This window comes from Eutrigla gurnardus (genome assembly GCF_963514095.1).
Source record: "Eutrigla gurnardus genome assembly, chromosome: 21".
In the NCBI taxonomy this organism is placed as follows: domain Eukaryota; kingdom Metazoa; phylum Chordata; class Actinopteri; order Perciformes; family Triglidae; genus Eutrigla; species Eutrigla gurnardus.
In genome coordinates this window covers 11,253,905-11,265,756 of record NC_139932.1, presented here as the reverse complement: position 1 = coordinate 11,265,756, position 11,852 = coordinate 11,253,905, and the positions used below count along the sequence as shown (strand labels likewise).

The 11,852-nt window shown below is 43.7% G+C and overlaps 1 protein-coding gene across 2 annotated transcripts in view; it reads right to left on the bottom strand.

Moving 5' to 3' along the window:
- Window positions 1–11,852, bottom strand: part of plxna4 (plexin A4) — a 341,055-nt gene that overhangs the window by 142,396 nt on the left and 186,807 nt on the right. For both annotated transcript variants that reach the window (XR_014599104.1, XM_084038253.1), the window contains exons 28-31: window positions 10,431–10,621; window positions 7,209–7,378; window positions 2,809–3,021; window positions 171–321 (exon numbers count right to left, since the gene is read on the bottom strand). Coding sequence is in view for 1 of the 2 variants with exons in the window: in XM_084038253.1 (XP_083894379.1) it covers window positions 171–321; window positions 2,809–3,021; window positions 7,209–7,378; window positions 10,431–10,621 (725 nt within the window). In the remaining variant the exon portion in view is untranslated. The remainder of the gene's footprint in view (window positions 1–170; window positions 322–2,808; window positions 3,022–7,208; window positions 7,379–10,430; window positions 10,622–11,852) is intronic.

Here is an 11,852-nt window from a genome sequence, read left to right as displayed (position 1 = left end):
GCGAGAGTATAATTTAAGACGCTCCTTATGTGCCTTAAAGTAGAGTCAGTGTATCATCAATACAGCAAATTGTGTAGCATTTTTAATTATTTTGTTGCTAGATTGATATTAATGTAGATTCTATGAGACGAATCATTCCTTTCACATCAGTGGGTGTAAGTTTTACGTACCTCCTCGGTGTATTTACCCACATAGGAGTAAATCTCACTGAGAGAGCTCATGGAGTTGAACTCGTTCATGTGCATCCGTGACTGTTCTGCCAAGTAGGCGTTCATGTCCTGGTCGCTGATCGCTTGCATCTTACTAATGTCTGAGTAGTACCTAGTGAAAGAGACGGGGAGGAAGGAAACCAAGCAAACACTTTTTAGGACTGCTCTTCTCAGAATACTGTCAAAAAGAATGCACAGTGCTGTCTTTTAACATAGATAGTGCTGGATAGTGGAGCGTGCGGTTCACTGCAGTATTTGAAGCCGAGTAACGGATACATGTAGCGAGTTACACTGTGAAATAGAGTCATAGTCGACACTGACGGGCCTTTAGATTACAACCTTGAACAGAGCACACACACATCATTGAGGTAAGGTTAATCAGTCACTGTCAGCAGCAGCTGTGTTTCCCCTATCAACTATGTTAATTAAAGCCGGTTATTTACATATTAAATTCCTGTAGCTGCAGACGCTCACGGCCGGGCCCGGTGTTTGGCCCGAGCACTCCGGGCGTGTGTGAGGGGGAGACGGACTTGCCAGGAAGCAAGTCTTCAGAGCAAACAGAGCAAAGGAAAAGGCAGGTGTGTATTGCTCATAGCCTTTGCACAGAGGTCACACACACACACACATCAACACCTGTTCAGTGCTGCAGGGCAGTTGTAGGGAGCTCCTAGCAGGGGTTGTTACTGTAGACACCAGGTGCACTTCTTTTTGGGGATATAAAGTTTTTATGAACAAAACTAGAATCCTATGTTTTGAAAAAGTGAGCTTATTCCCAGCACCATTCCAATATTACACAATAGAGACTTCAACAGTTCTTATTAGTGCTAAAGGTATGCTATTTTGGAGCTGAACTGTGTTTCAACCACCTTTTACATACAACTACAGACAAGGTGTTGAACTGCGAAAGCATCGCTATGGAAACGCTACTTTAACCATGATAACCTTATCTTTTCCACAATTATATCATATTTTTCAACTGACAAATATTCTGAAAGGTTTTTACAAAGAAAGTAATATCTTTGACTACAATCAGCCTATAGACGACCTTAGATCTCTGTTGCATCGTTGCAACGGGCCATAAATCGTTAGCTTTGCATACGCGCTGATCCGTATGCAAACGCTCTTGTGAACAAACAATGTTATGACAGCAGTGATGGATCTGTCATTGCCTGGGAGATCATCAACTTCAAGGCGAGTGTCAATATCTCACAAGCAGGCTTGACTTCAGACATTTTTATGACGTACACAATTCATAGTAGAGTATGCCATAAATACCACAGTATGGGAGGCTAAGGCATCACCCTTTTATTACTTTTTTTTTTTCAGGACGTAAACTATAAAGTGTATATGGCAATCTTTGACTTTTTGTGATATTTGTGTAGAATATGACATTTCTGATATACTGTCCTGAAAATGACATCGTTATGGCATTCTCTACTAAGAAAACCTTTGTGGCCTTTTTTTTAAGGACATACAATATTATTTTGATGATGTACTATACTGACATTTTAAAATTTAATTGCATATTGTAATATAATGTGACATTTGGCATACTATACATACAAATGTCACAAAAGTGTCACTTTTCTTTACAATTAGGCTGCTCATAAAGGAGAGAGGAAATCTAATTGGTTACTTCCTTTTGTTCTCTTCTTTCATATCTGCAGCATTTTCAAATCCTCTCCCTCTACCAGCCTTACTTCTGCAGGACAGCAGACTGAAGCAGCACTACATCCACCCTCACTCAGTCACGACGACATAACGGAGGCTTTTTCCACTGTGGGGTGTTTGCTGATGACACCATCGCTCCAGCAAACTTGAAGGCAATGAAGTCATGATTAATAGACACGAGAGTGGGATGTTTCTTTTTGCAGCCATTAACTTCTTGAGCACACTTTCAGAACAGAGTGTGTGCGCACAAATCTCTGAGCACTTTAAGCACTGCAGTAGCTTCTCTGTCCACACTTTTCAGCTTGCAGTATTCAGACCTATCCATATATGAATCAGCACGCGTGTTTGTGTGTCTGTGGTCTCGCAGAAACACATGGGCCTAATGAGTGTGGTCCTGAGCCTGAAGCTCCCCATGTGGTTCCGCCCATTCAAGCAGCGCACATATATTCCCGTCGCAGAGCTCGCCTTGCAACGAAGCTACCGACACATAAATACTAGTTTGAACCGCTTCACACCACCCCATCTTTTATTCAGCACCTCTTCGCCTACCCTGCTGAAAAATAAATTTAATAAAACTCTCATTTTAACAAATTACCAGCTTCTACTGCCTGCTTTTCACAAAAATATTTTCTTCTCCCTCCCTTTCTTCCCACACACACACACACACACACACACGTACGTCTCTGTACTGTAGATCTCATGCCCTGGGCGTTCCCATCCATTCCCACTGTGTTGTAATTTGGATCGCGTTTCATGGCCCATAGATCACAGAGCTACAGTCGCATTGTGTACGGAATGAAACACGGCTAATGCAGGTTTTCTGATGTTTTCACTCAAATAATAGCCCCCCCCCCCCTCCCAAACACACACACACATACACACGCTTCACCCAGCCATTGTTTGGTGTGCACATTAATCAAGCGCTCACCTCTCCACCCAGCTTTTGTAGCTGGGAATGTCCTTGGCATAAAGCAGCTTGTTGGAGGGTGAGTCCTTCCCAAGGCGGTGCTCTGAGGTGGAGCAGGAGTCCATGAAGGTCTGGGCCACCACAGACAGACAGGCATCTGTGATGCTGCTCTTGTGTATGTCAAACACAAACTGGGGGTTCTTGATCACATTCACCCAGAAACGCAGAGGTAGGCTGGAAACAAGAACAAAGTGGTTTAGTGACAAAGTTTACAATAAGAAAAGCCACATGGTGAACTAGTTTTACCGTAACTAAATGTGTTTAAAAAAAGAATAAAAGGCGCAATTTGGACCAAATGACTTATGTCATTATATGCATGTTGTTGTTAAAATGCTAATTGCAGTGATCGTTGGGTTACATCTCAGTGACAGCCGAGTGTAAAGTGAAACAACAGTCTGTGTCCAGTTGAACTGCTCTGAGATTAAAGTCTCTAAATGCCATTTTCATATTTGCTCCAGCCAGGCAGGCAACAGACATATTATGCACCAGAAGGGGAACGAGGATTCATTCACTTTGCAAAGCTAGTACACAGGTTTCCGCTGTTTCCGATGTGCTCTATTTGATGTGTGTGCTCAGTTCAATAAAGCCTTTATCTTTAAAACCAGGTGGTGGCTGGCTCTCGCTTTTCCCCCAACAGTGTCCAGGGGTCCTCGCTGGGGGCCGCACAGTGACACAGTTCATATTGCCTTGTTTGTGCAAGTGGGTCCTATTTTGTGCCTGTCCAGAATAATAAAAATATACAAGTCTGTTTATTTGCCGGGCTCGTTTCTGCCAAAATGAATAGAGCCAGGGCCAGCTCTGCCTGTGTGCTGCAGTGAAAGGGCTCAGGTGGTATTAAGAAAGAGCTGAGTGTTTCTTGGCTCTCTATACCTTTACTATTCTCTGGGCTATGCGTTTTTAGCTGATGTGGCAAAAATCAAACGGGAAAGACACTGCAGCAGTCTCACCTGGCTCTGCGTGGTTCAATATCAAAGGACGAGGGGAGGTGTGTGTGGGGACAGAAATGCAATCATTTAAATACCACCTATGCCCCCCCCACCCTCCCACGAAGCGTTTATCCTTGCACAACCACCCACAAAGTCGCTCAGATGTTCAATCTAACAAAAGAGGATTTGCACTCAGAGGAAGGAAAACTCTGCATTATGACTTTTAAAATTAATCAAAGGGAAGAATTTAGAGGGATTAGGTGACGGGATCAAAGGGATATTAACACCACTGCTGAGCTGCCTGGATTGATGACAATCTGCCCAGCTGTCCTGTGCTGCTTCGTCGGGGCAGTGGACACGAAAACGACGAGCTTCCCCACATGGGCGTTCAAAGCGATCACCGTAGTAACATCTACACATTATCTATTATGTTGAAAATAGGCAAAGCTCATAATTTTTCAGCAGTTAACTCAAACTGGGTAGTTTCACGAATCTGAAGGATGACCAAGATCGGTCCTTTTGGCCCGGGATTAGGTTAAATATCAGCTGTCAAGATCAAAGGCATCACTTATCCAGAGGAATTATGCTGGCGGAGTCAGAAGAAGCCCTTTTATTCAAAGGCTATTTCCCTGTCCATCGATTTAAGACTACAAAGTGCTGTAAATTCAGACCTTAGACAGGTGTTTACCCGCTACTGTAATAGGAAGCATTTAATAATATAAGCAACGATTCTTAAAGTAGCTTTATTCACTAAATAGTGTTTGGTATACGCAAATCTCTTTTCATGGATCACAGTACGTTGTACAGCGTGAGCCCATTAAAAATCCACTCTGCTAATCCTCATCTGCCCAAGAAGGAAAGATTACCAACCGGCATTGACAAACTTTGTAATTGTCAAGCATCGAAAACAGCCACACTGCCGTAAAATCTACTTACTATTTACCTTTCTAAAGAGGAACTTTACTGAAAATGACAACACAAAAGTACATCCAGCCCCACAGAGTCCCCCTGCAGTCCGTACAGCTTCTGTATCTTGGATCTTGTCCCGTTCCTGCAGGAGGGCCTAATGAAGGCACCCGGGTCACAGATGTTGTGATCCAGGGCGTCCCATATGAGGAAATACAGCGCAGACAGGAAAGTGACCAAGCCTGACCCTTTTCATGCAGCGATCTAAGGTTTGAATTAACAGCTTTATAAAGGTGACCTGCCTGGGCATTGTTCCAACTACACCTTTGTAGGCAAAAAAAAAAAAAGCACAACCTTTCATGTGAATGGCAAGTTGCGATCCTTTACCAAGCTGTATGCCCGGATGAATACATTAAACCTTCTGTAAATTACACACCATGTAACTCTACAGAATCCAGATAATGAGCTCAAACCTAAAAGAGTGGGCTGGGATACACGGCAGTCGATAGGTGGTTATCTGCATGCAGAAAAAAGATGCATGATAATTAAAATTCTGTCTGTTGCACCCGAACATGAGGAACGCGGTGCACTGCTGCCAGAGGCCGACACACCGAATACAGAAGAGCGAGGATGAGAGGAGACGCTGACACTCTGCTGCTAATCCAAACGATACCATCTGGAGATGCTCTTGGAGCCGGTGACTCATGCATGCACTTACTGTACACGCAGACCAAAACACATGCAGCTCTGTCATACAACACGGAAACAACCAACTTTTGACTGTATACTAAAAATATTGATAAGGTAGCTTGGATTCAATTTAAAGGGCAAAGGCAGGTGTAGCATTGGGGCTTTTGCTATCACTACTACTGTTGTGAGGGATGACCTTGGATTGTATGGAGTCACAGGTCATTTCCTGGGCTGGAATAAATCCTGGAGACAATTATAATTTTCTTTCAGATCTTAGTGTGTGGAAGCAGAATCTATGGAAATGTGAGAATCATATCTAATTTTCTATCAGCTATTATAGAAAACATACTTATATTTACATTTAACTAGATTTCCACAGTTACAAACTGTCTAATTTTAGTATACATTATGAAATTGTAACCTTCTTTCCACACAGCTTCGAATAATATGTTTTAAAAAACGTATTATTGGTTATCAGGACATTTACAAACATCTTAATATGATATAAGAATGATACAAGAAGCGAACGTGTAACGATAGAGGCCCTGAGGCGCTGCAGGCTGGGAGATAATCTAGCATAAGAACTACATCAGAGGGTGAACAGCAGCGCTCTGATGGCGGGGGGAAGCCTGAAGGGAAGGTGGGGGTCGTAGCGGGGTGATGGGGGTGAAGTTAATCGTGCGTACGATGACGAAGGGGCTGGTAGGTTTAATGGGACAGCGGCCCGGTATGGGAGGGAAACTGGTATTATTCTTCTCAGCTATCAGACAAAACGAAGACTTTCCTCGCAGCCAACGTTACATTCTGTGCTGAGACGATTAGAGGTTACGGGTAAGCACACACAGCGAGTCGTGACGAGGCGCCGGCTCATCCCGCATAGAGACGATATCTACGGTGGCATCGGCATGTTGTATGCCAGCTAAGTGGCTTCATGTGATGGTGTGTTATGAGGAATTGCTATTCATTCACAGCCCTCTATGAGAGCTATTAAAAGTGATGTAAAAGCGAGCCCAGAAAACACTTAACACTGCAAATAGCCGAATGACGCAGATGCAGGAAAAAGGACCTAAAATTAGGACCAAAGCGTCATTAAATGTAAATACTACTTCTATCTTCTATCCATTCATCCTCCTTTCCTCTCTTTGTCCCTTGATGTGCATCAGTTTTATCCTCCCATCTCCAGGGTTCCCCTGAGCCTTGGCCTGAGTGATGCATGCTGGAATCTTGGCAGAGGCCAGGAGGCTAATGAGATATTAGTGTGCGTTTAACTCCCAGCGAGTTCACTTCCCTTTCGTCACCTATTCATTTCGCTCTCCGCTGCATTCTGGTGCCCTGTTGGTTATTTAACCCCCTACCAGCCTCTTAAGGTGGGCTCACCGAGGTCAGTATGGTCTAAATTAATCGGCGGATATTAATTTAAGGGTGCACTTCCTTCACCTGGGAGCGCACATTTGTCACTACGGAGGTTTCCACAGTGACAGGCTTTTTTCTTTTTTTTTTTTGGCCCAGTTATCCACGATAATAGATGGCAGAGTCTTGGCAGCCAATTGGATTAGCCCCTTGTGGATGACTTTAATGAAGATTACATGCCCCTGTGGTTAATGGATATTAGGAAGGGAAGAGGCATGTGGCGATGCTTGGCACTGAAACAGGGCAGTAGCAGGGCAATGCCATGTGAAATGTGCCAAAATGTACTGATTTTGTCTGCAGTGCGTTAAATAAGAGAGCAGAAGGAAAGGTCCGTGATTATTGGTGTACGAATAATGAAATTAATTTCTTAAAACGGTCCTTTGTGGACATGCACGTCTCTGCGTTCGCAGATAAAACTGCTCAACTCACCAGTTGCTCTTCCATGTGTGTCGGACATGCGGGTCGTGGATGTTGTGTTTGTCGGCCTGCTCGTCCAGGAAGTCAAACATGTATTTGATGGCCAGTGGCAGGGCGCTGCCTCGATGGGCCGTGCTGAAGATGGTCTCAAACAGGTCGTCCACAAACTTCTGTAATGTACCCTACAGACAAGGCAGAGAAAAAAACACATTATATGGAACCTTAAACCATGTATTATTTCATTACATTATATTGCAGGTGGCGATCACAAGTGCATTAAAGTTTTCCGATGGGTTTTAAACTTCTTTTTCCATTTTAGTCTCCACAGCTTCACAGGAAGCACCAAAGGAAGCAATAACAAAAACCAATCATGTTGACTTATATGGAATATGAAAATGCATTTATATTAAACAGGACATATAGGAGGAGATTGTCACCGCCTCATCCAATTTGCAGCACGCTAGTGCCTAAAGTTGACAGACAGATTGGTATAAACTCGTGTATATCTGTCCCTGTGTGAGTTTATGACTTGTGCGGTGCACGCTCCGATGTTTACGTGTCTGACTCCTATCTCGCAGACCTGGCCTCTAAATCTGCTCGCAGCTTTGATGGGGGAAATTGTTATTTCACAGCTGACTTTTAATAATATCAGGGAACAGGAGGCGCATCTCCTAAGCCTCTTTGTGCTGCTGGATTAGCTCCCACACTGCACCATTGACCCTAATTTGATTTAATGTTGGCGACTTTAAGGAGGAGGAGGAGAAGAAGAGCGGAGAGACAGAGAGTGAGAGAATCTAATCCTCTTGTAAAGAATGAGCTGATGGGATGCACGGGGAAAAAAAAAAAAAAAAAAGAGGCGAGAGCGAGGGGCTGGAAATGAAACGACGGAGGTTTCCTATCTGGAAAAGAGGCCATTGAGTGTGGCAGATGAGGTGTGTACAGGCGCCGGCAAATAAAAATCCAATTTGGGCTGGAGCAGGTGACCGAATCACAGAGTCAAGAGAGGAGGAAGAGAGAATCCTGTTAGTCCCACAATCACGGCTATAATTCTAATGTGGCCCACATTCCTGACAGCTTATCGTTTGTCTATGAAGATGGAATTACATATCTCTGTATCAAGCCTGCATGCCTTCCAGTCTGCATTATCTGGCCAGGGGAGACCGAGCATTTTTGTGCATTTATTGTGTGTGGAGACACAAAAACCTGCGTGTGTGCCTATGGATGCTGAGGGTGTTTCACGTCATCCTCCATCTCAAGCGGGACTTCAATCATCACAGTGTTGACTTGTTCCCCTGTGGAGCTCAAACTGCCAAAGCCCCCCCACAACCACCCTCTCTGTCCTGTCATCAGACCACACTAAAGAGTGTCATGTGGATGTTTTGATGCCATCTGCCTCCACATTAACATGAGAGGAAAGCAAACAATCCGAATGTTGGGGATGGCGCTGAAGCACCAACGGAGAGATGAAGAAGGAGGGGGGGGGGGAGACAGGACACTCCTGAGCGTACAACATGCAATCCTTCTCAGTGCCCCTCCACGCACCCGAACGCCCGCCTCACCCACACTCCGTCAAGAGTGACACTGATGGAGCTAATATGAGAGACGTCAGCGGCGTTGCCAGGGAGAGGTATTTATTGGCAAGGTGAAAGCCAAACGCAGTCAATTACACTGCCTGTCTGCCCAATCATTCCTCACCGAGAGAGATGGCCGGTCCAAGATAAACTGGTTATTTCACAAAAACAATCCATCTGGAAAGATGATGTCCTGTCGGCAGCCCGGGAACCACCTTCCTGCACTCTGGAACGGGATAATGGTGGGGATATAGAGCGGCTCAGAGGCAGAGAGGTGACGCTCACGTGTGCGTGGACGACTATACAGTGTCATGGTGACAGCTGCTCCTAGCTCCCCTTCTTTTTTTCTTATATTAGTTTATTTCTGATGTCGCCTATCATATCTCTGCCTCTGCTATCGTCACCAAATTAATCACCTGATTTTGCCCACAGATCTCCCGAATATAAACAGAGGAAGTGGGGTAACATCCGACTGCAGATGGAATATTTTTCTTCAATGAAAACTGTGACTACTAACATATTAAATAAGAAATAAGACATTCTTCCCCTTAGACGGTGAAGTCATAGGAAACAAAAGGTTTCTGCATTCACATTCGGGGCATTTTCCTGGTACAACCTAACATGTTCTGGTATGATGACTACTTTTGATGGCTTTTATGGAGGCAAACATTATACATAACCATTGCTATTTAACTGACAAAAGGATGTTATTGCCACTTGTGGCCACATTGGCAGCAAAAGTAACAAAGTTTACAGGTTTTGAGATGGAATGTGGGAAAAAACACAATCTAAACGTTGCATTGTTTAGTAGGTTCTCATTTAAAGATACATTTGACTTGCTATGTCTCACTGATTATTGCTGCTAGTGTCCTGTGTGTGTGTGTGTGTGTGTGTGTGTGTGCCACCGTGTATTTACATTACATACACAGAAATGAGTTGATGTTGTGAACAGCCAAACAAAAGGCAGGCAGGGGATCAAAAAACTCCCCGAAATGTTCCCGACTGAAAACATTACAGTGTGAACATTTGCAGATGGCAGCCTCTCTTTCTGTTTTACCTTCTCTGTGTGCCTCTGACTGTGTCTGATAGAATGGTTGTCTTGGTGAGAAAAAAAAAAAAAAAAAAAAAAAAGAGGGAGAAGGTGATTTAGAAGTGGATTGAAAATTTGCATTCAGCTGTTGGATCAAAGTCACACTTCCCTCCAAACCAAATTAACTGTTTTTTTTTTTGTGTTTTTTGTTTTTTTGCTGGAGGCCATTCAAAGAGACTCATTTTATAGCTATTTCTATTTTTGCCTGATAATTTTTGTTATTATTATTATTATTACAGAAACTCCTTTCGCTAGTTTCATGGATCTTTTTCTTCTTTAGCCTCTTTGATATGCAGCCGTGTCAACGCAACAGCAATGAAAAGAGAAAACAAACAGAAATATCTATTTTCCATTTATCACCTGAGGGGATAGAGGAATACATTTGAATAATCTTTCCCACTGAGATGACTCACCCAAAGTAAATATGAATATTTAAATGAAGTTATGGCTTTTTCTGAGTCATTGCAACACATCGTGAAGGTTATTGTGACCTTTTCACCTTTCACCTGTTGAACTGCTTCAAGACAAATTCCCACATGCAGGAGTTAACAGAGACTGCTTTTCCCGTTCTACCTTGGTGGCCAGAAGTCGTGTCAGGTAGATCTCGGAGACCATCTTGCTGCCGCGGTCGCCCTCCTTCTGGTCTCCGTGCTCATGGTTCTTCACCAGGTGCCAGACCTTGACCCCGCTCTCCAAGTCGGGAGTGATCATAGGCGTACGGGAACGCAGGCTGTCGGGGCTCCCAGTGTACTTGATCATGTTCTCTGTGAAGAAGAACAGCGAGCATCAGTTCATGTAGGACTGTTAGAACTCATCAGAAAACCACAACGTCCAATCCTTCTATCATCATCTGTAGACCGTATGCTGAAAATAACATCACAGAGAGGACACGCAGAGGAAATAAGACATATTTAAACTATTATCAGGGCAGAGTGTGAAGTAAACAAGAAGACATAAAAGCAAGAAAAAAACAATGAGACTTGGGCAGTGACTTAGATAAAGAAACGCTACTCAGAAAAAACTAATCAGTGCTTCAGCAAACAGGCAGGGAAAGTGATAACCCGCACGTCAGCAACACAATACTTTCTGTTTTTCTGCCTTGCGGCTTCCACTTCACAGCTCAGGGAGATTGAATATGAAACTTTTTTAGAAAGTGTGCATAGTTAATGTTTCATGCCTTCTTCTCCGAGGGACAAGACGTGGCGTGGACAGCTGACACAAAATCGAACAGGTGTCAGACCAGATGAAATATGTATGGCCCACCCATTGGCTGGAGTGGTGATGACATTTCCAAACACATGGTTCAATGAATGTTTACACAGTGTGAAAAAGAATTGATCAATGGGTGCGGTTTAGAGAGATGGGGGGGCAGAAATCAATCCGTCCTGAGAGGAAAGCGGGTGGAGTGTATGGGGCGAGAGAATTCAGGGGAAAAGAGGCAGCTGGAGACATCAGATACACAGTGTGTGTGTGTGTGTGTGTGTGTGGGGGGACTGCTCAAATTTAATTACAGTATGATCAACTAGAAACACTGGTCACTGAGCAATATTTAACAGCAGCTTTGTTAAAAGACCTGTGTCAAATATTTTGTGCAGAACCGCTGCTTCCATTTTTTCGGGGACGCTGGACACGGGTGACACTAATTGCGGTGTTTTTGAGGTTGTGTTGGTGCATGAAGATGTGAGCCGGGTCTCATAGCAAGTCTGGTACATTTGTTTTGTGTTAATGATTTATGACACAGAAGTTGTTCCTTCTGTCTGACTCAACATGGAGTGTCTTTATCACTTTCTTAAACTTTTTCTCCTCTCCCCCTCCTTAGCAACTATATTAAAGTCAGCCTTGTCTCTTTACTCGCTATCTGGCCATTGTACTCGCGGAGAGTTCAAAGTCACTCTCAAGAACCACACCGGTTGTAAAATGGATCACACTTGCGTTTGAAGTCAATCCCTTAAAAAAAAAAGAAAAAAAGATTATATTCCTCCCTATTTTTCTGCT